This window comes from Chiloscyllium plagiosum, chromosome 1 (genome assembly GCF_004010195.1).
Source record: "Chiloscyllium plagiosum isolate BGI_BamShark_2017 chromosome 1, ASM401019v2, whole genome shotgun sequence".
NCBI lineage: Eukaryota > Metazoa > Chordata > Chondrichthyes > Orectolobiformes > Hemiscylliidae > Chiloscyllium > Chiloscyllium plagiosum.
The window spans coordinates 71,842,974-71,869,503 of record NC_057710.1 but is presented as its reverse complement, the minus strand read 5'-3'; the positions used below and the strand labels follow the sequence as shown (position 1 = coordinate 71,869,503).

At 40.0% G+C, this 26,530-nt stretch overlaps 1 protein-coding gene across 2 annotated transcripts in view; it reads right to left on the bottom strand.

Annotated features, from left to right (window-relative positions):
• The window catches only part of LOC122549408 (ras-related protein Rab-3C), a 179,618-nt gene that overhangs the window by 35,030 nt on the left and 118,058 nt on the right, over positions 1 to 26,530 (bottom strand). For both annotated transcript variants that reach the window (XM_043689200.1, XM_043689190.1), the window contains exon 3: positions 20,112 to 20,230. In XM_043689200.1, the coding sequence (XP_043545135.1) occupies positions 20,112 to 20,230 (119 nt within the window). The remainder of the gene's footprint in view (positions 1 to 20,111; positions 20,231 to 26,530) is intronic.

The following is a 26,530-nucleotide window of genomic DNA, read 5'->3' as shown; positions in this document are numbered from 1 at the left end:
GCCCAAAATGGAAAAAAACCCTACCTTCAACGATGGCACATCCCATTGCTTCAGAGTTCGACGTCGGGTCAGGTTGGGATTTGTGTATGCGTGTGTTACTGCAGCAAGTGGCTGTTTAAGCTGTCACCATGAAAGTGAGATTTTGACAGCTTGTCATGAGGAACCCTAAATTGTATGTGTTTGACCTGCATGGGTGTATTTTCTCAATAGAATGCAGTTGAAATATATGAAATTTAGTAATCAAACTTCATTTTTCCTCCCAGTACTGGTGGATACTAGGTACGTTGACATGGTAGGTGAAGGATGTAAAAGGTGGAAATATGGTTTGGCATGAGTTAGCTCTTAGTTGGTATCTAGTGTGAGCACCAAATGAATGCAGATAGAGAGTAGCGATGGAAGGGTGTTTTTCTTGCTGGAGATCTATGACGAGTGGTGTTCTACAGGGATCAGGGCTGATTTGGAGAGAATGTAGGTGGTCTGATTAGTAAGTTTGTGGATGACACAAAATTTGGGGGAGCTGGGAATAGTGAGGAGGATTGCCAGAGAATACAGCAGGATATGGATAGGCTGGAGGCTTGGGTGGAGGAATGGAAATTGGAATTTAATCCAGATAAATGTGAGGTGATGCATTTGGAAGGTCTAATGCAGGATGGAAGTACACAGCAAATGGCAGAACCCCTGGAAGCATTAATACGGAAAAGGATCTGCCTGTACAGGTCCTTAGTTCCCAGCAAATGGCAACACAAGTGGATAAGATGGTCAAGAAGGCAGATAGCACGCTTTCATCTTTATAAATACCCAAGAATATTGAGCACCCAATTCTGCACATCCTTGAGACAGCTATCTGATGTTATTACAAATCACATTTCCACATTGCAACCTGTGTCTGTAACACCCCAATCTTACTTACTAGACTTAATGCATTCATGGACAGTAATTCATGTACTATACATTGAATATTTGCTGATTTACACTTCAACACTTTTCTTTCAATGATCCAACTTCAACTACTGACTTTCTATTCTCTATAGAGATGCTATCTGTCTCTCTAAATATTTTGTGTTCTCAATTATTCTTTCTCGGTCTCCACATCCCTGCTGAGTTAATTTAAGGTCCTTCCAAAATCATTTGCAAAATACGCCACAAGGAACTTAGTCCCAGTTCTGCTGGGGTGCAACCCATCTGGCTTGTACAGGTTTCATCTTCCCCAGAGCCCATTTCAGTATCCCAGCAATGTTAAGCTCTCCCTCCTGCACCATCTTTCCAGCCATGCATTAATCTGTCCTCTCCTTCTATTTCTGTGCTCATTTGCTTGTGGCATCGGGAATAATCCGAAGATTACCACATTTGCTGTCTTGCTTGCTCATTTTCAATCTAACTACCTTAATTCTGATTTCTGAACCATGTCTCTCTTCCTACTTAAGTCACTGGTGACAATGTGGACCACAACTTCTAACTGTTCACTGTCTCTCTGAAGAATGCCTCATAGTTGCGCTGTGACATCCTTGACACTGGAAGCAATATACATAGAACCATATCTCCAGCTGCAGAAACACTTGTCTGACTCCTTGGTCAGATGATGCAGACTGTCTCCGGTGTTCCCGGATGCTGCCTGACCTGCTGTGCTTTTCCAGCACCACTCTAATCTAGACTCCGGTGTTTCTTTTGTCTGCTGTTCTCAAAGAAGCCAATCACCATTCTTTCACTGCAACAGGGTTAAAACTTAGAAGTTGCTTCTTAACTGCACTGTGGAAGTCTCCATATCCCTAAGGATTGCAGTAATTCAAAAAGTGAAGGTGTTGGTGTTGGACTGGGGAGGACAAAGTTAAAAATCACACAGCATCAGGTAATAGTCCAACAGGTTTACTTGCAAGTACAAGCTTTCAGAGCGCTGCTCCTTTATCAGGTAGCTAACTGATGACGGAGCAGCACTCTGAAAGCTTGTGCTTCCAAATAATCCTGTTGGACTATCACCTGATGCTGTGTGATTTTTAACATATTTCAAGAAAGTAGCTCAGCTCTACATTCTCCAGGATAATTAGGGTTGGGTGATTAATTTTTGCCTATCCAGTGACACCCACTTCTAACAAACAAACAAAGTGTAATACAGTGCATAGAGTTGTTGCTTGAGATTAAGGCAAAAATTTTTAGAGTGGGGATGTATGCCATCAGACTGAAGTGATCGGAGCTGAGGAAATCCTGCACAAATACATTATTTTGGTGACAACCTTGCCCAAAGGAATCAAGTTAATTGGGAGCTGCTATTGGATGAACATTGGTGGCAAAACTTCAATGGAAAGGAACTGTATTTTTCTCTGAAAAATTCAGTTTTGAAGGACCATATGGCTGAAATTAATACTATTTTTGTTAAGTGGATTGCCTACTAAATCCATTGTATCAATGTTATATCCATTATTTAATATGCATTTTATGGTTTATGTTGACAACAATTTTCCCATTCATGTTAAAATTAGGTTTATTCATGTTTAATTAATTAAATAAACACTAGAAATAGTGACATCTGGTTTGTTAATTTTCTCATTGGGGTTTTTAGTAAATTCAGTTCGTTTGTTTTGTTGGCCTCCTTGAAGATCACAATGCTCAAAAAATAGGCAATGACCACCTTCAACAACACAGAATCTAATTATCACACCTTGACATTTAATAGCATCTGAAATCCCCTGCTATCAGCATCCTGGGGCTTGAACAGAACCTATATACAGTGGCTACAAGAGCAGGTCAGAGGCAAGGGCTACTGCGGTGAAGAACACATCTCATTATTCTCCAAAACCTGTTCTTGTCTACAAGGTACAAGTATGGTGAAATACTCCTCATTTGCTTGGATGAGTATTGCTCCAGCAACACTCAGTAAGCTTAGCATGATCTTGGAGAAGAAGGGCTAATGCCCGAAACATCGATTCTCCTGCTCCTTTGATGCTGTCTGACCTGCTGCACTTTTCCAGCAACACATTTTTACGCTTGGAGATAACAGCCCACTTGGTTGGCTCGACAAACATTCCACAAATGTGTTCAGTGGTAAATTGTATGATCTACAAGATGCAATGCAGGGATTCTTCAAGGCTTCTTAGACAGCACCTTTCAAACCCTCAACCACTACTAACCAGAAGGTCAAGGGTAGCAGAAATATGGAAACACCACCACCTGCAAGTTGCCCTTCAAGCCTTTCACCATCCTGATTTGGAAATATATTGATGCTCCTACACTGTTGCTGAGTCACAGTACTAGAACAGCCTCCCTCACAGCTCTGTGGGCTTAACTACACCAAATGGACTGCAGCAGTTCAAGAAAGCAGCTCATCATCATATGTTTGAGGGCAACTAGGGATGAGCAATTAAGTGCTGGCCCAGCCTACTACATCTGCATCCCATGAATAAATACAAAAAAGACTCTCCTGAAGAGAATAACATGGCTCTGGTGGCACAGGAATGTTCAATCTTCCAAAGCCTCATCCATGGGATCAGTGTTCTTGTATCAGCTTAGACAAAGTGTACCAAAAGACATTTCAATATGATAGAATAAAAGTTAAGGAAGAAAATGTTCATCTGATTTTATAAAATATATACTTCTCCTTGTAGGTCTCTTCATTATTAATCAAATAAGAAAACACTGATTAACTTTAACCCTCCTTCTTCAGGGGTCAAATTTCAATGTGGCAGGTTCAAGAATAACATGGTTGAACTCTGCTAGGGACACTCCATATGTCTTGTTGGGTTTCACTAAAACAGAGACTATTGAGAAAAGATTGGAGGGAGTTGTTCAAATTTTTGGATTTTGATAAGCTTCTGCTGCTTAGTAAGTTGATAACTATAGGGGTCATTTCACACTGTCACCATTTCAAACCAGGAGAGTGAGAGAACTTTATTATGCAGAAAATTGTTTGTGCACTAAATGTCTTAACAGATGGCGATATAAACATATTGAAGGTCATGATTAAAAGCAAAGAGGATGAATATTTGAGGAAGGTAAAATTAGAAAGAAATGGAAAGATTCACAGAATTGTAATGGCAGAAACAAAACTCATTTAGCCTGTCATGTCCATGCTTGCTCTGTTTAACTACACCCACCAGCTGCCTTTTTCCTGGAGCCATGCAAATTTGTTCTCTTCAGGTAATTACTCAATTCATACTAAAAGCCACAAGTGACCTTCACTACCACACTCTCAGGCAGTGCATTCCAGATCTGAAACACTTGTCGAGTACAAACATTCATCCTCAGGTCCATTCTGGTTCTTTTGTCAATCACTTTAAATCAATATCATCTATTCTTGATCACTACACTGACGGAAAAACTTTCTCACCAGCTACTATGCCCGACTCCTCCTGATTTTGATCACTTTTATGAAATCTCCACTCAACCCTTCCTTCTCTCATGAAAACAGCCTCAGCTTCATTTATCTATCAATAGAACGCAAATCCTTCATTCTATTTCCATGAACCCATTCTGCATCCTCGCCAATGCTTCACATCTTTCTTAAAGAATAGTGACCAGAAATGGACACAATGCCTCAGCTTCAGTACCCCAGAACCAGCATTTATACAGGCTCACCATTGCTTCCTTACTTTTGTGTTCTAAGGCTTGGATTTTCAGCAAAACTTGAGCCTCTCTTTCACGTTAAACACAGCAAGTTCACACCCCTCCCCCCGCCAACATAGCTCTTTCCATTTTTGTTCAGAGATTGGAATGGGAGCCAAGTGTATTTTGTGCTTATGCATTTTACAGATGCAGCTGGCCATTTTGATCACAGGCTAACAATGTTCAAAAGGGATTTTGGTATCCTTGGAAAATGAAAATCTAAGCGTGTAGAGTCGAAACGATAAGAACAAGTTCAAACTTAGTAGATTTATTTGGATAGTCAGGGGAACATTCTTTGGAGAGCGATCCCCTTGGATCTGTTCCCTAGACACTTTTGAAGTGGTAAAGTATCCTATGAAAGAAGTAAGGTGTCTTTTAGGAGAGGTAATGCTCCCTGTGAAATTGTTAGAAGTAGACATAAATGTATGTAGATTGTGCATAAAAAACATTACTGCCAAGCTCATTGGAATTGTCAATAAACCCAGCAAAACAAACTCATAAAACTCTCTGAAGCACTGTCAAACAAATATGGAGTCATAGAGATGTACAGCATGAAAACAGACACTTTGGGCCAACTCGTCCATGCTGACCAGATAATATGTCAAGAGACCTGTCAAGGGTTTTGTGGGCTTGACAAAAATATCAAGAGATACATCCAGAGGACTCTTCAAAGGGAGTTGTCATGTTGTTGAGACATGATGTGGGCAGTATGGTGGCTCAATGGTTAGAACTGTTGCCTCACAGTACTAGGGATCTTGATTTAATTCCACCCTCGGGTGATTGTCTGTGTGGAGTTTGTAAATTCTCCCTATGATTGGGTGAGTTTCTTCTGGGTGTGCTGGTTTCCTTCCACAATCCAAAGATGTGCAGGTTAGGTGGACCGGCCATGTTAAATTATCTTTAATGTCCAGGGATGTGCAGGCTAGGTGGATTAGCCGTGGGAAAGGCTGTGTTACAGGGATAGGGTTGGGGTCTGGTTGGGATACTCTTTGGAGGGTTGGTGTGGACTCAATAGACTGCTTCCACATTGTAGGGATTCTATTGTATGGTTTCTCATTTAGAAGTGCTGCCCTTTAAACTTTGAAGAAAATAATCTGGAGTGTTGTAAAAAGATTGCTTGCCACTTCACGCTGTCTGTTGACCTAAACCTGAAGATTTCCATCACTGGACTAGTGCTGCATGACTGATTTCACAACTATCTATTGTTCTAGTTGGGTGTCAGTTCACAGTTTGAGTAACAGTTCCAAGTGGTCTTAGGCTCTGATGTTGGACTATAAATTCCAACATTTAGTGTCAGAAGAAATGTTTGTTGTTATAAGATTTTATTTATTTGTTGATTTTATTCATTTGTAAATGTAGTTAATGGAATTTTATGAATGAGAGTATTTTTAATATAGCTAGTTGGCAATACATATTTGGAGTTTTATATTATATAATTGTATTTTATTGTTGCAGGGATTCTGAGGTTTGTGTGTAGTCAATGCTAAGTGAGCTGGCACAATAAGTATAAGAGCAAAGGCTTGTGGAAGGGTGAATGGATTGAATTAGAGGGTGTAAGGGCCCACATGGGTGGTTGGAGGAGCATAGTTTGGCTTGAGGAATATGGGTCTACAGAGGGGGTTCGGAGACATTACTGGACATTGGAACATAAAAGGCCATAACAGTTGTTTGAGGAGCCTGGGAGAGATTGGGGCACAAGATGGCATGTATGAGGCACGAGGAAAGTGTTTAGTGGGTGAAAAATAAAGGCTGAGAGATTTTTAAAAAAATGAAATGTCAATATAGTGTTGGAAACCCATCACGGAAGCCCATCAGGTTTCTGTACATGCCACTTCCACAACCACAGCTTCTCCTCTTATTCTGCTCATCTCCCAGAGAATCCTGCCACCCTGGGAGAAAAACGTGACATTTGAGTCATTTTCCCAGAGTGGGTTTGTGGAACTGACTGATGTTTTCTACGATTTTTGTTGTTCCTGTTCTGACTTTGAAGTGGACAGAGCAGTTTATTTAAGGCAAAGCGTATGGAGAAGGATGATACAGCGCGTGCAGGATTCCTTAGCTGCTGCACGGACATGCGTATGTGCAGCTTACAGGAAATATTCATCTTGATACTGGCCTCAGCCTCAATATATTAATGAAAACAGAGTTTACAATTTATGTTTTTGTTTCAATTTTCCAGCATACGCAATTCTTTCAGTTTTTCTCTCTCTATATATAAAGTTTAGGATCATGACTTGAAAGAAACAAAATGGAAAGCTAATTCTGTTAACAGGAACAAGTTCCTCTAGCTTTAAACATACATTTTATACAAAATCCATTGCAAAATTTATTAAGAAATTTTTTAAATTTCTGTTTTCTTAATGAAAAACATGAATGAGGAAATAAGAGAAATTAATTTTGATGAATTATTCACCACTGAAATGTTCATATAGGTTTCAATTTGATTTACTTTGGAGAAACAACTTCAAACACTTACCTAAATTCTATTGTTCCATTGCTCAGCATTATTTGGTAAGAATGAACTGGATTAGCAGTTATGTATGTTAAAATATGTTATGGACAATTCCCAAGACTTATTCAATAATCACTCTTGCCTTTTAGTGGATAGACAAGAATTTTCTAGCAGTCTCCCTAAATTAAGTAATCCAAAAGTTACTCCATTCATACATTGTACAATGTCTATTATAATTGCACTTTAAATTTCTACCTTGCTACGGCAAATAAGGTGAAGGCTGCACTTCTCAAGCCTTTGTATTCATAAAAATAATTTTGATACCTGTGCCTCTTACTGATCTGGAGCTTATATTTTTAAGTGTATTCTGTATGATAAATTCTGGCAAAGAATTGGCAATGATTCTTTTGCTGGGATGATTTAGTATGGAGCTTGAGCAGTTTGCCTACCTATGAACATTCTTTACAAAAGCTGTTAGATTACATTATTCAGACTGAAACTAATAATTACAAATCATTAAATTACAACAAAAAAACATAATTTATATAGTGCTAGCATGATAATAGAAACTGTATCTGAAATTCATTAATAGGATAATTTTAAATGGGCTTTGTGGATTGGATGCTTTGTTATTGAACCCACTGCTTTCCACTTTGATGGACTTACACCTGGTACGCTGAGTTGATAACATCCTCAATAATGTTTTAAACTTTACTTAAGAGAACTTTGTGGAAGCAATTGGAGCCTTAGCTACCAGTTCGAGGCTCAGTGAGAGACATACAAATCCTTTCTGGAAGGCACCATCAGTATTTTCTCCTGACCAGCCAGTTGAGAGGTCATCAGCAGGTCTCCCATGGGATCAGGACCTTGGAGGTGGAAAGCCCCATCAACCAAGATTTGTCAGTAATCAGAGGCCATCAGCTCGCTTACTCAATTAGACTGCCATTCACATAGACTCATGGTCGTAGAGAGACCCAGGCTAGTAAAATACTGCCACATGTATCCTTTTTAGAAGCTTTTACTTGGGTTCAGAAAGTCTTCTTAGTAGAACATAACCCACAAAATCAAAGGAGTCATGCACTGAATGCAGTTAAACGGTATGAGGAGCAGAATTCCAGTCATTGGGTAGGGTTATAATTGCTTTTGATACCTGTTATCAAATAGTCTGAGTCAAACTAAACTGGAATTGAAAGTTTACATTGTATTAATATTTCAAAACCATTGGATCATCTCTAATACAACATACTGATTAGGTGATCAACATCACTGTGCACACAGGTTCATTGCTTCCTATTGAAATCAAGAGCACTCTCTAATCATGTTTATGTTTCCTCTCTGTTCTGCCCACACTAACTGTAGCCAACACAGTTCTACCTCTGAAATTTAATTGAAAAATACGTAATGCTTTTATTAATTTGAAGCAAAATGGAATTCTTTATCATCGCAATTAGATTGCCACAAAACGTTGATCACAAAAGTGTGAGCTGCAAAAACGATAGACTATAACTTCAAAATGTCAGATTAGGTAGTCAAGTGGCAAATGAAGTTCAATATGGAGATTGTGAAGTAATTCATTTTGTTGAGAAGAACACAGAGAGATATCACAAAATAAAGGGTGCAACTCTAAAGGGGGTGCAGGAAGACAAAGATGTATATGTGCATAAATCATTGAAAGTTGCAACTAGGCAAAAGTGAGGACTGCTGATACTGGAGAGCCAGAGTTAAAAAGTGTGGTGCTGGAAAAGGTACAGCAGATCAGGCAGTATCTGAGGAACAGGGCAGTCAATGTTTCGGATATTAGCCCTTCATCAGGGATGGTGAAGGGTCTACTCCTGAAGCGTCGACTCTCCTGCTCCTCGGATGCTGCCTGATCTGCTGTGCTTTCCCAGCACCACACTTTTTAACAATCCAAGTTGCAAGGTAAGGCTGATAGTGCAGCTTATAAACCATACAGTATCCTAGACTTGATTAACAGGGGAATAGAGTACAAGAGTAAGAAGGTTATGTCAAACTTGAACAAATCATTGGCCTTAACTAGAACACTGCATCCAGATCTAGGCATCCCACTTTACTGAAGACAGTAGAAAGAGACTCAAGAAACACTCACAAGGATAGTTGCAGGGATGAGAAATGTCAATTACGAAGGAGATTAGTTAGTTAGCTGAAAAGGAAGAATGTGCAAGATTATGCGGAAAAGGTGGGGAATACAGAGAGCACAAGTGAGCAGCAGTAAATGTCACATGGAAAGAAGCTCTAGTTCTTTCTCTGGTCAAGTTCATTGGGCTGCAGATTTCAAAAGACCAGTTGTCTTAAAATCAAAAATAGGTTCTCAGCACAAAAACCAGTAAAGGTGTTTTTGGAACCTATCTTTTGAGAGTTCCCTAGCCTTTTGGCCTACAGATGCCAATTACCATGGAACCCACCTATATTTGCTCAAATCATCTTTCTTCCAGTGAAATAAACAGGCCAAAGAGAGCATTCTATTACATAGGATATATTAACCAAACACATTGATAAAGTTTATCAATAAGCTACATAACAGCAACATGATATAGACCACAATTAGAGTTGTATTGCAATTGTAGCACAGACCTTGTCCAGTTAGAGGCATTGTCTGCTTCTTAACATTTTCTCTCATACATTCAGTCATTGCTTCAAGATGTTTTTTTCTTTATAATCTGATACAGTCGAGAAGGCCACTCAGAGAGGTGAGGGTGGGAATCTTGCTGTCATGTGGAATGGCTGAGGCAATTTGCAAAGATGCATTTGAAGGAAATTAGTCAAATATATTAAGGAATAGAAGGATATTTTGAGAAACTGAGATGAAGTAGGTGGAAGAAGACTTGTGTAGAGTACAGAAGTCGGCATAGTTTTGCAGAATAGCCTGATTTTCAGCTAGTGTGGTACGTGTATGGAATGAGCTGCCAGAGGAAGTGGTGGAGGCTGGTATAATTGCAACATTTAAAAGGCATTTGGATGGGTATATGAATAGTAAGGGTTTGGAGGGATAGGGGCCGGGTGCTGGCAGGTGGGACTGGATTGGGTTGGGAAAACTGGTCGGCATGGATGGGTTGACCAAAGGATCTGTTTCATGCTGTACATCTCTGTGACTCTATGACAGGCTGTCCTTGTTTGTAAAGAAGTCATCAATAGGGTTTACAGGATTCTGAAGAGGGAGGGTGAGCAGCCAGAAATCGTGGTACATATTGGCACCAATGGTATAGCCAGGAAAGGGATCGAGGATCTGAAAAGTGACTACAGAGAGCTAGGTTGGAAGGTAAAGAGCAGGACAAGTAGAGTAGTGATCCCAGGTTTGCTACCGGTGCCATGAGATAGTGAGGTGAGGAACAGTCAGTGAATGCAGCTTAACATATGGCTGTGAGGCTGGTGCAGGAGGGAGGGCTTCAGATATCTAGACTATTGGGATGTCTTCTGGGGAAGGTGGGACCTGTACATGAAAGACACGTTGCACCTGAACTGGAGGGGCACAAAAGTCCTTGGTGGGAGAGTTGTTCATGTGGTTTGGGAGGTTTTAAACTAGTCTGGCAAGGGTGTGGGAACCAGAGCTACATATCTGAGAGGGGATTAGATGTAGATGGGGCAGTGACAGGATGTAGTCTATCGGGAAGGCTTTTCACGTGATTAAACAAAGGGATTGGTTAAACTTTGTCTGCTTTAACACAAGCAATGTCAAAAATAAGAGTGATGAACATAGTTCCAAGTACTGATCCATGCTCTATGATGTTGTGGCCATAACAGAGAAGTGGGTTTCACAGGGGCAGGAATGGTTGCGAGATGTTCCAAGGTTTAGAACGTTTAAAAAGAAGAGGGAGGGTGGAAAGCGAGGAGGGGGTGTAGTATTGCTAATCAGAGAGTGCATCACAGCTACAGAAATGAAGGTTGTTGAGGAAGGTTTGTCTACTGAGTCGGTATGAGTGGAAATTAGGAACAGCAAGAGAACAGCCACCCTGTAGCCACAGGTTTTCTACAGACCCCGCTAATAACAGTCAGAAGATAGAAGAACTCATAGACTGGCAGGTTTTGGAAAAATGCAGATGTAACAGGGTTGTTGTTATGGGTGACTTCAACTTTCCCAATATTGACTAGAACCTCCTAAGTGCAGATGGTTTGGATGGAGCCGTTTGTATCAGGTGTGTTCAGGAGGGTTTCCTTACCCCGTATGTGGACAGGCCGATGAGGGGAGAGGCCATTTTGGATTTGGTGCTCCGCAATAAGCCAGGACAGGTGTTAGATCTTGTGGTGGGAGAACACTTTGGTTACAGTGATCACAACTGCCTCACATTTACCATAGCCTTGGAGAGGGAAAGGTGCAGTTACCAAGGGAAGATATTTAATTGGGGAAAAGGAAATCATGACGCTATCAGACAGGGGTTGGAAAGTACAGATTGGGAACAATTGTTCCACAGAAAGGGCACAACAGACATGTGGAGACTGTTTAAGGAGCAGTGGTTGCTGTGAGTGATGCATAAATTTGTTCCTCTGAGACAGGCAAGAAGGGGTAAGATCAAGGAGCCTTAGATGACGAGAACAGAGGAGCTTCTCATCAAAAGGAAGAAGGCAGCTTACGTAAGGTGGAGGAAGCAAGGGTCTTGCACAGCTTTAGAGGATTACAGGCTTGCTAGAAACAAGCTCAGAAATGGACTGAGGAGAACCAGGAGGGGGCATGAAAAAGGCTTGGCAGGAAGGATTAGGGAGAACCCAAAGGCATTTTACTCATACATGAGGAATAAGACAATGATCAGGAAGAAGGTAAGGCCAGTCAGGGATAGCATAGGGAACTTGTGCGTGGTGTCTAAGCAGATAGGGGAAGCCCTGAATTAGTTTTTTGCTTCAGTTTTCGCTAAGGAAAGGGACCTTGTTGTGAATGAGAACTTTGAGGAGCTCGGAAACAGGCTTGACCAGATCAAGATTGATGAAGTTGATGTGCTGGAAATTTTGGCAAACATTAAGATTGATAGGTCCCCAGGGCCAGGCCAGATTTAACCTAGGTTGCTCCGGGAAGTGAGAAAGGAGGTTACTGAGCCAATGTTTGCTTCCTCACTTTTCACGGGAGTCGTATTGGAGGATTAAAGGGAGACAAATGTTTTTCCTCTTTTCAAAAAGGGAAATGGGAAAATACCTGGGAATTACAAACCAGTCAGTCTTACGTCTGTGGTCAGCAAGGTTTTGGAAAGAATTCTGAGGAATAGGACTTTTGACTATTTGGAAAAGCACAGTGTGATTAAAGGCAGTCAGCATGGCATTGGGAAGGGCAGGTCATGCCTCACAAATCTTATTGAGGTGATGGAACAGGTTGACGATGGTCAAGCTGTGGATGTGGTGTATATGGACTTCAGCAAGGCATTTGGTAAAGTTCCCCATGGTGAGCTCATTCATAAAATCAGGAGTAATGGGATACAGGGCGATTTGGCTATCTGGATTCAGAATTGGTTGGCTGACAGAAGGTAGAGAGTGGTTATAGATGGACAGTATTCTGGGGCAGTGGTGAGCGGTGTCCTGCAGCGCTCTGTTCTTGGGCCTCTGGTCTTTGTAGCTTTTATAAACAACTTGAATGAGGAGGTTGAGGGGTGGGTTAGTAAATTTGCAGATGACACAAAGGTAGGAGGTGCTGTTGATAGTATCGAGGGCTATTGCAGGCTGCAGCGCGACTTAGACAGGATGCAGAGCTAGGCTGAGAAATCGCAGATGGAGTTCAACCTGGATAAATGCAAAGTGATGCATTTTGGAAGGTTGAACTTGAATGCTGAATATAGGATTAAAGACAGGATTCTTGGCTTTGTGGAGAAACAGAGGGATCTTGGTATTCAAGTGCATAGATCCCTCAAAGTTGTCGCCCTACTATAGGAAAGATACAGAGGCTTTGGAGAGCGTGCAAAGGTTTACCAGGATGCTGCCTGGACTAGAGGGCTTGTCTTACGAAGAGAGGTTGACTAAGCTTGGACTTTTCTCTCTGGAGAGAAGGAGGAAGAGAGGTGACGTGGTCGAGAAATACAAGGTAATGAGAGGCATGGATAGAGTCAATAGGCAGAAACTTTTCCCCAGAGAAGGAGTGACTGGCATGAGGGTCATAGTTTTAAGATATTAGGAGGAAGGTATAGGGGAGACGTCAGAGGAAGGTTCTTTACGCAGAAAGTTGTGAATGCATGGAATGTGTTACCAGCGGTGGTGGTGGTAGCAGAGTCATTAGGGACACTTCAGCAACTGCTGGACATGCACACAGACAGAAGTGAATTGAGGGGTGCGTAGGTTAGGTTATTTTATTTTAGGTTAGGAATAATCCCCGGCACAGCATCGTGGGTCGAAGGGCCTTTTCTGTACTGTACTTCTCTATGTTCTATGTTCTATTAGATGATGCTTTCTTTCTGAGTAAGGAAAAAGTGATGCACAACATAAAAAATACTCCAAAAAGTCAGACCTTGACAATAAAAGTAATTAATTTCTTTTTGCTATTATAATTAGGATAAAATTCCCATTCAGATTTTTAACATTTCATTTACTATAAAAATCAGTCTAAATTGACAATGTACAATGTTATTGATGGATATCTGAAGCATGCTGATGGTTCCCTAACCTTTACTTGAGTGGGTAGCTGTGAGTAACTAAATGACTATGAATGAGATTATTATGAGATTTTGAAGAATGGGCAATTCTAAGGCAAAAATGCTCTTAGAATAAAACAGGTCAGAAAAATCCTCAAATTTATTGTCTCATTTATAATAGGATGGTTTGTGTCATTATTACATCGAAATTATCGAAACATGTAGATTCTCTGCTTGGGTGTTAAGCCTCATCTGGGTAGAACAAATAAAAATCTGGCATGGACAACTGCTATAATGGAGCTAGCTCAATTTTCTTTCGACTTAAACTCATATCTGCAGGCTGCAGGTTACCCAGTGAATCTTAAAACCCAAGCAGGAAACATGAAAATCTATGCTACTGCTCCAGCAACCTGCGAGGATGAAACACTATCCTGGTAATTTGGTGGTTGTGTGCCTGGGGCATATCAAGCTGGTCTTCTGCTATAATGTGAGGTCAACTCAATTAAAGCATCTCTCACTGAGATGAACATTGCTTTTTCACAGTCAGGCACCCTTACCTTTGATTCTTCATTATCTTTTCCAGTGTTTATACTGACCCTAACCATGTTGTGTACAATTCTTGCACTGGTTATTTGTCCCACTTCATTTTTTAAGCTAGTTCAAGCACTGCTTCTTTCCTGGTCAGGCTTATAGGCCAGGATACATGCTAGTTTAACCAAATGCATTGTTTCAATTCAAGTCCATCATATGAAAATTAAAATCACACATTATTTCTCAGTAATTCTGTACATCTTTCTAAATTGCTTCAGTTTTATACCATATCTCATCTTTACTTTTGAGTTTCTGGCAATACACAGATAACTGTTTAATTTTCCTTATTCTTAAAGAATATGTTTTATTTCTACCAAAATACAATTTTCCAAAGCAGCCTTAGGCTCTAGCACTTTGACAGAAAGCTTCAGAAACACTGTTAGCCCCATTCATTTTCACATATCTGCCAAACATCTTATAATCAAGAAGTTCAGTCCTATTCAAACCTAAACAACATAGCTACTATTTGTGAGTATTTATATACTCTTTAACATAATAAAACACCCCAAGCATTTCCAAGATTTAGTCTGATAGATTTTGGTTACTGATGGAGTGGAGGGATATACAGATCGGACTGGGGAGTTGGATAGATAGAGCAATTTAGCCATAATCTTCTAGAAAAGCAGAGAAAGCTTGAGAGGATATAAGGCCTACCCTCCCTTCTTTATCATGTGTACATATCAGCTGGATTTAATGCACCCAGGTTGGCAGTTTGGAAGGTAGACACACACATTAAATCCAGTCTGCCAACTACCCACTTGCACCGGCTGTCTCCTGCAATTTTACAATCTTCAGGGTTGGTGTTAACCACCATGCCTACCATTGGGTCATTTGAGACCCATACGTGAATGACTGACGCCTTGTTAAGAATCTCAGTCCTCTGCTGGTGTAACTTAGCTGGTGTGCAAGAGACCTACACTAAGCAAACATCCTAGTTGGGCTTTCTTCATGGTTTGGTAGTGTGCAGAGAGGTGTTCTCTCCTTAGCATACCCCTGGACCCTGTCCCAAGATGTAACAATCAGCTTGCCCTCCTGCCATAGCTTCTCCAACCCTAGACTTCCTTATGCTTACGCTATAAATAACGTTGAGAGTATTTTTGTGAAATTGACATTCTTTTTCTTGGGTTTTCCATTTCTATTTTTTTTTAAATCCCTGTTTTTTTTTGCGCCAGTTTGAAAATTTGAATTCAGTCAAAAAAGAAATGCACAAGTCCTGCAGTTGGTACTGATCCCATATCCTTCTGAAACATATGAGTGTATGACTAACTGAGACAAGGTGACAACACACTTCATTCGACTCGTTACGGATCCACTGAAGCTTCAACTCCAGCAGCACTCAGGGTTTTAGAACCTTCCATTTTTGGATTCCAGTTCTGTCTTAAATCATTTGGATTTATTGACCCTTCAAAGGATAGCAGGCTCAGGCTCAGTACTACGGTTTTATTTTGGTATATTGAACTGAAATATGCATTTTTACACAACAGTACAGAAATGGTTAACTACTCTGATTCACACCTCCCCTCTCATTGCCCCTCCCCCACCTCCCCGTTTCCAAATTACGTTGACTATATTAGACCTGTACTTGTTAGAATATCAAAAAATGAAAAGTGGCCTTATTAAAACATGCAAGATTCCTGGGGGACTTGACTGGATAAATGCAGAAAGGCTGTTTCCCTTTGTAGGAGAGTCTAGAACCAAGGATCAAAATCTCATGTCTTCCCTCAGAGGACTGTGAATCTGTGGAATTCTTTATTGCAGAGGGCTGTCGAGGCTGAGTTATTAAGTATATAGGAAAGCTAATGGCATGCTGGCCTTCATAACAAGAGGTTCTGAATATTGGAGTAAGAATGTCCTACTGCAGTTATACAGGGCCTTGATGAGGCCACACCTTGAGTATTGTAGGTGATTTTGATCTCCTAGTCTAAGGAAGGACATTCTTGCTATTGAGGTAGTCCGGTGAAGGTTCACCAGGCTGATTCCCGGGATGGCAGAACTGACATATGAGTAAAGACAGGATCAACTGCCCTTGTACTCACTGGAATTGAGAAGAATGAAGGGGGATCTCATAGCAACATAAAATCCTGATTGGGACTGGATAGGCTAGATGTGAGAAGAATGTTCCCAATGTTGGGGAAGTCCAGAACTTGGGGTCACAGTCTAGCAACAAGGGGTAAGCCATTTAGGACTGAGATGAAGAGGAATTTCTTCACTCAGAGTTGTGAACCTGTGGAATTCTCTCCCACAGGATGTTGTTGGGTCCTGATCATTAGATATACTCAAGAGGGAGCTGGAGGTAGCCTTTGTGGGAACGGGATACTGAGACTGCAGGATCGGCCATGCTCATATTGAATGGTCTACAGCCTACTCCTGCACCTATTTTCTACGTTCCTACGTTTCAAGGCTGAGATAGATAAATTTTTCATCAGTAAGGGAATCCAGGGTTATGGGGATAAGGCAGGAACCTAGAAGTAAGAATTATCAGATCAACCATGATTGATGGAGCAGTTTTATTTTGCTATATTGAATTGAAATATGCATTTTTACACAACAGTACAGAAATTATTAACTACTCTGATTCACACCTCCCCTCTCACTTCCCCTCCCCCACCACCCCGCTTCCAAATTATGTTGACTATATTAGACCTGTATTTGTTAGAATATCAAAAAATGGAAAGTGGCTGAACGCCTGTCTCCATGTCTTGTGTTCTTTCCTCAATCCACATTTTGATGTTTGTCCTTTAAAATAAATTCCCAGGTTTTCTCTGCTTCTTTCTCCTTTCCTCCAGGAATGCATTTCTATTGGTGCGCTCTGCTCTCTAGGTGGTACCCACCTAACACCCTATTCTCTATGTGCCAGCGTAACGATAGGTAGCATCTTGTTGAACCATAGAGACCTGCTGCTTGTTCTACATAACATGTTCCATGGTGGGCCAATGAAAGCCTCTTCTTAGGGGCCTGCGAGCCTGTATTGCAAGCAATCACAATACCCCAGTTAAAATAGTGAAGCATGATTTCTCCTTCTATAGTCCAGGCTGCTGTAGCCAGATTTGGTACCTTTACTGATTACTCATATTTTATAACTGTAGGTGTTAAGGTTCAAAGTGTCAACATTAGAAAAACCTTTAATTCATTTCTCATAAATTTTAAAATCTTTTTTTCATAAAGTAACTAAATTTGTCAAATATTTTGTTAACCTAATATACAGGCAAGTTTGAGAAGAAGAAGTATCTTTAAGAACCAACACGGTAAGTCTTTGTTTGTGAAAAGTAATTTGTCAATTCATCTTTCTTCTACCAGAATATTTTCTCAAAAATATCCAGACTCATCTTTGGTTCAGAGAGATGCACTGATGCTGCAGACATTAATTTTCACTGTCCGTTCATAGCTTAGTTTATAAATTCACATTTGGGCTATCAATAATTCCTGATAAAATGTACACAAGATGGATGAGAGATGCTTGGATTTAGTTTGGATAAACTAAGTAGTCGGAGAAAAGGAAATTAGTAATAATATAAGTGAACACCAGTGGATTTTTTCATCTTTTCAGCAAACATGAGCACTTAAATTAAATCACCTGAAACAAAATATTACTGAATTTTAAATAGAAAAATAAGTAATTCTCCAGACGTGAACAGAGAAAATCTCTGTTGATTACTACCCGCACAACGCTGCTGTAGTGTCGGATGTAAACCACTATTAAACTGTCATGCAACAGTTTAACTAATTGCATGCTGCTGAAATAAAATTTGAAGTTGGTATTAAAGTGAAGGGGTTTTCATATGAATATTTCAAAAGTAACAACAGGACTGGATGACTTGTTGAAGAAATTATTTCCCTTTTACCTCTGCAAAATAACAAGCTGGCAACAAATAAACAAAATATTATCAAAATAAATCACATGTCAAGCAAGCAAACACACACACACCTCACCAACTCCCCCTCCCACTCAAAATGCTCAATTTGTCTTAGGTTAGTGGATCTCTGAGTTGCTTATAAATGAAAATTAATAATGAATAATTGTTTTTGTTCATTTATGGGATTAATGCAAATGTTGCTAGTTAGGTGGGCCTGTGTTGCCTGTCACCAATGATGAATGGAAAAATAGATTTATGTCTTTACATGCCTTTGCTACAGAAATAACTAAGCATTGGTATAATTTGCTTTATTTCCATCAATAATATTTGCATTATTCAAACACTGTAGCAACATAAATAATCCATGGATCTCACTCAAAGAGGCAGCAGAGAGAAAAAGAGCTGCAACAGAGCAGGCAAAGAGTGAGAGCACAGTGACAGTGGGTGGTAAAACAAAGATCTAATAAATTCAGAGCACTGTGGGTTTACCTACACCAGGTGAGCTTCAGTAGCTCAAACAGGCTCTCACCATCAATCACTCAAAGGCAATTGCAGAAGGGCAGGAAATTTACCAACAATGGCCACGATCATCAAAGAATTCTAGGATGGGGAAGAAATTAAAATGAGGATCTCAAAATTAACAATCCCTGGATATCTTCCAGTGTAACCCATTAGTGACAGTAAAAATAAGAAGATGTGTATAAAAACAAGATGAATGTGTGGCTTCAACCATGCGGTGGGAGTTCTTGGATAAAAGGCTCCTATTCAAAAGGAGCTGGAGGCAGTGAGTGAGAGAGCTGCGGAAGGAAGCAATGATTGGGAAGATCAGGTAGGGAAGTGTGAATGGGAGCAACGGCTGGAAGGTTAGACAGGGAAAGAGCAAGCAGGAGAGTTGGGAAAGAGTTGGCAATTAGGCGGGATGGGGAGGGAAGCAGCCTGTAAGACAGTAAGAAGAGGTGAAAACCGAAAGAACTGCAGATGCTGTAAATCTGACTCAAAAACAGAAATTGCTGGAAAAGCTCAGCAGGTCTGGCAGCATCTGTGGACAGAAATCAATGTTTCGGGTTGAGTGACCCTTCCCCCAGAATGTCACCAAATCCAAAATGGTAACTCTTGATTTGAAAGTCTTTGTTTGTTTGATCAATCCATGTGTCTAGGAGGATGCAAATGATTATTTCTGGCACAAAGGAAGATGGTCATGGCTGTTATATTTCAGTCATCTCCTTTCCAGGACATGTCTGTTCTTCAGGGTGGTGTTATAGGCCTAAACATTTTCAACCACTTCATCAATGATCATCTCTCTATCATAAGTATAGAGGTGGGAACGGACGTTGATGACTGCAGTGTTCATCATCATTTATGACCCTCAGCTACTGAAGCAGTCCATGTTCAAATGCAACAAGATCTGTATAATATCCAGGCTTGGCCTGACAAGTGGACAGTGATATTCACATCGCACAAATGCCAGGCAATGACTAACTCCAATAAGAGACAATTCAACTGTCCGGTGATAAGCTGCTGTTTTCAGCCTGCTGATTTTGTGTATTTGGCATAACCACCTGATATTCTACAGGCATCAGTATGAGCCCTCTAAGTGAAACTGCAGCATTCGAAAGCCTGTCCACATCCCTTACTGGGACAGCACATTCAGAGGTAACTAAGCAGAAAACTGCACTCCTGGAACGGTGGACCAGGGAGCAGCTAAGGACATGGGACAGCTTGGGAGCCCGATTTAACCTGATGTGAGTGTTAAGTAGCTGAGTGAAAAACCAGGTTAGAGACAAAGAATAAACTGCAGATGCGGGAATCCAAAGTAGACAAACAGGAGGCCAGAAGAACACAGCAAACCAGGCAGCATCAGGAGATGAAGAAGTCAATGTTTGGGGTTTAACCCTTCTTCAGAACTGAAGAAGGATTATAACTGAAATGTTGACTCCTCCATCTCCTGATGCTGCCTGGCTTGTTGTACTCTTCTAGCCTCCTACTCGTCTAGTCTAGAGTGAAAAGCCAGACGTACAATTGCAGAAATAGTGTAGCACTGAATCTTTTCTTCACACTCACCAGTCCTGTACGGCATTGAAGGATTCTTCATTTGTGATGTCATACATTAGGATAAATCCCATAGCACCACGGTAATAAGCCGTGGTGATTGTCCTGTAACGTTCCTGCCCAGCTGTGTCCTACATAGAGGAAAACAATATCAATATAAAAAGCACCATTACATGTTTTCAATTCTTATTCAAAACTAAAATCTGCTTTAGCCATGTTTCAAAGGCATCTACAGCGACAACATGGAATACCGTATTAGTTCAGGAATTCTCTGGATAAGATGATTGTGCTGCCACAACGTGCAAATTAGAATGGTGTCTTCATGAACATTTGGTAAAAGCTTTCATCAGAAGAATAGCTAAGTATGGGAAAACTAGTTAAAGGTAAGTGCTGTTGGTCATTATTTAAGATCCTGGCTGTAAAATTCAATTGCTTAACAGCTGTATTTCTGATACGATGGATGGACGTTTGAATCCAAAGTGATGTTCATTCCATGTGTGAACATTTACAGTGCAGACCTTATTGAGTGCCATTCTGGGCAGGGTGGTAATTTGAAAATTGGGACAGTGAACAGTAATATGCAGAGCAGGGAGACTCTGATTATCAGACAGTATGGAACATTTAGTTGACTCCAACAGTGGCATAATTTACCTCAACATTCCAGCTAATGAAACCAAATCAGAAAGTGCTAAAAAATCCGAGTGGGTCTGGCAGTATGTGTCGAGAGAGAAACAGTTTATGCTTCAAAACCAATATAATCTTCTTTGAAACTGAAGCGGGCTGAAAAAGTGATGGTTTTGTGCTTTGGAAAAAGTGGCGAGGAGAAGCAAATGGAAATAAATGGCAAAGGTGCAAAAGGCAAAGGGTGTGCTAAGGGACTTGGATAGGAACTACAGATGAAAAGTAGGTGTTAATAATAAATAATACGTTAGCTATGCAAACAAGATATTGGGGTATGAGGGGGCTATTTTATTTTCTTTTATTTCAGTCATTGCCCCCTCTTCATCTCACTTCTGAACATGTGTTCAGCAGGAAGGAACAGATAATATTTACTAACCAACCTGTTCAGAGATGTTATTAAACAGCTCTGGATCTGGTAGGACTTGAACCAATGTCTCCTGGCTCAGGGATAGGGACACTACCACACAACACACCCAGTACTATTTCGTTCTCTTTTATATGCAGGTGCACTTACAGAAAACTGAATTTTTTTTCACATCACCAAATCAGCCTTGGTTCTATTTTCCCCCATCCATTAACTACCACCATTAAATTACTCGTGCTTCCCATTGAACTATTTACGTGCAAAGCCTGTTTAGGTAAATGCAAACCATCAAAGGTGAAGGAAAGGTAGGGAGAGGAGGATCGGGCTAAATCAAAATGGAGTTTGAGGGAGAACATCAGTGCTTTTTGTAATAGCAGCAGTGCAGTTTTTCTTGTTTAACCTATTTTACTCATCAACCTGTTTAGACATGTTATCACACATCTCTGGAACAGGTGAGACTTGAACCCAGGTCTCAATTTTGGTCTCTCTATTATAGGAAAGATATTATTAAACTGGAGAGGGTTCAGAAAAGGTTTACCAGGTTGTTTCTGGGAATGGACGGTCTGGGTTATAAGGAGAGGCAGGATAGGCTGGGACCTTTTACACTGGAGCTTAGAAGGTTGAGGGGTGACCTTTTCGAGTTTTATAAAATCATGAGGGGCATAGATAAGGTGAATGGCAGGTTTATTTTCCCTCGGTGGGGGATTTCATGACTAGGGGGCTTATTTTAAAGGTGCGAGGAAAAAGATATTAAGAAGATATGAGGAGCAACTTTTTTACACAGAAAATGGTTCGTGTGTAGAGTGAACTTTCAGAGGGAGTGGTGGATGTGGGTACAGTTACAACTTTTAAAAGACATTTGGAACAGATACGTGAATAATAAATGTTTGGAGGGATAGGGGCCATGCGCAAGCAGTTTAGATTGGGATTATGGTCATCATGGATTGGTTTAACCAAAGAGTCTAGTTCCATACTCATCTTGGGGTAGGGACACTACCACTGCGCCACAAGTGGGCCTACTAATCCAGTATAAAGGCATCATTAGCTACTTTCAGGTGAGATGCCAATTGATTTTTAATGGCTATTGTGGAGTTCTTTTTTTCAGTGTTTGGTGGCATGTTCTGCTATTTAAAATTGTTGAAGTCAATAGGGAGAGATCTGAAGAAGTTGGTTCATAGTTCCACTCATTCCACTTGCTGTAATCAAATATTTTCCAGTAATGTCTGGCCCTCAGGCTTGCAGCATGATGGGGAGAATGAGCAAAGTAAACACAGTGGAGAACAGCTAGAAGAAGGAGGCAGAGGAGGATGGGGCAAAGGCCACTCCATCGAGGTCATGTTCAGCTTGATTTGATTTGATTTGATTTATTATTGTCACATGTAGTGTGATACAGTGAAAAGTATTGTTTTGCGTGCCATCCAGACAATTCATACCTTACATAAGTAGATCAGGATAATTGAACAGAATGCAAAATATAGTCTTACAGCTACAGAGATGCTGTCAGATGTGCTGAGTATTTCCAGTATTTGCCACTTTTATGTCTTTTAGTTAATACTGCATTGCATAAATTGTGAAAAAGAAAGGTACATTGCTTGCTACTTGCGAACAATGCCATGGGAGACCTGCCAGTATATCTAATAACAGTGGACCAAAGCAAAATAATGTGAACGCTGAAGTTCTGAAACTAAAACAGAAAGAACTGACGTAACTCAGCAAGGCTGGCAGATCAGATTATGCCCAATCTGACTCTCCCAAGAGTTTCAAAAAAAGGGATGGATTGGATTCAAAATTTTAACTCTCGAAATATTAACTCGGATGCTCTCTCCCCACATTCTGCCAGACCTGCTAAATCTCTTCAGCTTTTCTGTTATTATATCAAATAACTGACTTGATTACCAACACTCAAGAACCAAAAACATCTCCTCCCAGTTATCTTGTTATACAGCTCTCATTCCCAGAAGCAAGTTAATGGTTTTGAGTTTACAAGGCTTCAGCCAGTAGAATTCCTAATAAAAGTAGCTGCTCAATAATTGATAGGATTATATTCTCATTTCATTGGAGGAGAATTCTCCACTATAATCACCATTCAGTTCTTCAGACGTTTAGGAAAAATGATTCTGACTGTGAAAATCAGCTATACTCCTGACTTAGATACTCTGATTGAATTAATAAAGTGTTATGCAACCTCAAATCTATTCCTTCCTCAGATCCACTTTACGCCACTCAATCTCATAATCTGGGAAAGGTTTAAATGGTTCCTTACTATTCCTCTTCCAAAATTAAATGAACTATAGCTCCATAATACTTAATTAACTTGCTTCCTATATTGTTAGTTCTTGGTGTGACAGATACTTCGATTTCTCCAAAACTTGGGAATTAGCATGTTCCATGTAGTATCTCATGCACTTACTCTCATAGATTTTTAATTTCATCTCTAGCTAGATATTTTAAGTTAACAGTGTTTCTACATCAAGTTATAGAAGAATCAAAAGCAGCAACTATAGGAATTCTGTGCATATTATTCTGTACAATAATAAGTCCACTTGAATTTACAATGTCCTATAAATAAACCAGGGCTGATTGCTTCTGAAGTCAATGCAACAATTCAAATGTGGTTTTAGTAGGATAAAGCAGTTTTTATTCAGAATCACTTGTGTTCCTTATCACCAATATATTAAATTATATTAAAATGACATCAAAAATATTTATCAAAATGTTGTTTATAGTCAGCAGGAAAAGAACCTTTTGATTTTATAAAGTTTACGTCACAAAACATAATCGCCCTAAAGGAAAAGAAAATAAGAATGTGTATTCCTCTAGTGCCTTTCCTGACTCCATGACGTCTCCAATTATTTTTCAAGTATAATTTTTAAATGGCTCAGATTGGCTGATCTCACATAGTACACACAATTGGGGACATGGCAACTAACCTGAATACCAGGGCGATGGACATGGAAAATCAGAGTTCCCAATAATAATTGTTTGGCTGCCTCTGGGATATCTTTTCAGCACTCATTGTTCAGATCCATACATAAAAAATAGACATCAATATTTTCAATAAAGTGGGATGGTACATCTTTTTTATTGTGCTATATTAAGAAAACATCTAAGCTCCAAACATAGCCATACCTTTTGCAGGCTCAGCTGAAGTGAATTACTAGGAACCAGTACTAAAGTGATCTGCACCATTCTATAGTAAGTGTTCCCTTTAGTATAATTGTATAATGGTAACAATTAACCCAATTTGTATGGTATTTATTCTGGGGTTTGATGTGTCTTCAATAAAAAGCATAGTTGCTACAGATAACAAAATATTTAATTACAATACAAGCACATCAAAAAATAGTTTCGCTGATGTCAAGTAAGTTAACGTTGGTGAAATAACCATCATGTTCTATTAAAATTGTATGCGAGATAGTCAACAGCTTTTCAACTTTTGACTTTTTAATTGTACACAGCATTATAAAACAAGCCAATTATAGCATAAACATATTGCCTACCAAAATTATAATTTCAAACAAATGTTTACAAACACAAGACTAGATCCAAAGTATTTTATAAAACAGTAATGCAGATGCTGGAAGTCTGAAATAAGAAAAGAGTATTAATTGCTTTTATTTGAAACTATTTTCTACTCCCCTCTTCAATATTCTGTAGTGATTGTATCCTGCTCGATGAGGGTTTGTGCTTATTTCCAGGCCTGTGTTACTGGCATCAGCTATCACATAGATGACAGAGCACGTGACTTACCTCAGAGATTTCCTCCTTCCAGAAAAGAATTTAATCATTGACCAAAGCCACTGAAAAATTTCAAGAAAACACTCAGCTACTTGAATGCAACAGCACAGCATATCTGAGCTAGAGGTACACCTCAATTACCATTTAGGTACTCGACAATCCCTAGGACTGAATATCAACCTCCACAACTTTAAGTATGATCTCTGTACTCCATTTTTCTTACAACCTCAATTCTGCCCTGAATGGGTCTTGTTTGTGGCTTTTTGCCTTGCTTTCAGCAGAGTGGACTCATTTTCACCTTTCCACAGCTGACAATTGTCTGTAATCACATGTTTATCTCTTTTTCTATCATTACAATATTAAAAGGCATCTGGATGGATATATGAAGATGAAGGGTTCAGAGGGATATGGGCCAAATATTGGCAAATGGGACTAGGTCAGATTGGGATATCCGGTCGGCGCATACAAGTTGGACTAAAGGGTCTGTTTCCATGTCATAAGACTCTATGATGCTAATTCAACCAGGAATTCACAATTTGGGAATTATAGGTATTTTTATTGTTATTTTTACATTTATTTTTCTGTCATTCAACTCATTCCCAAATTATTTGTCTCATGTATAGTTATTGCAACTAACCTGAATATTCTCTACTTTAGTAGTCAGATTGATTGAGTCTAGCTACTGAAAACATTTTCATATTACTGCAGTGTCATAAGCATTACACTTAACAAAGGTCCAGTTGTCTACATTGATTCCAAGATTTTTATAGGACACACGTCAAAAGTCTCCAAAATAATTATTGCTTGCACAATTATACAACCTCAATGCAAACTGACCTTGTGATACAGCAATGAGAGATGAGGGAAAATAGCAATCACAGATAGATGTCTGCGATCTAGTGATAGAGGGCTTATGTACACACAAAATTCGTCATTAAATAAGTCATCCTAACACTGTATACATTTGGTGAAGCACTAGAACATTCAGTGCACAGCAGGCTGAATAGTGTGACACACAGCAAGAGATGGAGAGATGGAGAGAGAGAAAAAGGAAGGGGGGGGGGGGGAGAGAGAGAGAAAGAGAGAGAGAATCAGAAAAAGAGAGATCTCTGCGAAATAAGGAATCTCAACAGTTTAGCAGGATAAGAGAAGTGGGAGTTGATGGTGTGGAGAAGGAGAGGAAGAAGGTGAAAGAGTTTAGTTTGAACAGTGGAAAGCCTAAGAACAGAGCAGGATGAAAAAAATGCTGAACAGAAGCTGAAGAGAGAGGGAGAGAGAGAAAGAGAAGACTGCTAGAGAATTTCTTTATATATAAATCAGAGAGCAAAATGACAGCCCAGCTGTTTTTTGTTGAGCATAGAGTCATAGAGATGTACAGCATGGAAACAGACACTTCGGTCCAACCTGTCCACACCGACCAGATATCCCAACCCAATCTAGTCCCACCTGCCAGCACCCGGCCCATATCCCTGCAAACCCTTCCTATTCATATACCCATCGAGATGCCTCTTAAATGTTGCAATTGTACCAGCCTCCACCACATCCTCTGGCAGCTCATTCCATACACGTACCACCCTCTCTGTGAAAAAGTTGCCCCTTAGGTCTCTTTCATATCTTTCCCTTCTCACCCTAAACCTATGCCCTCTAG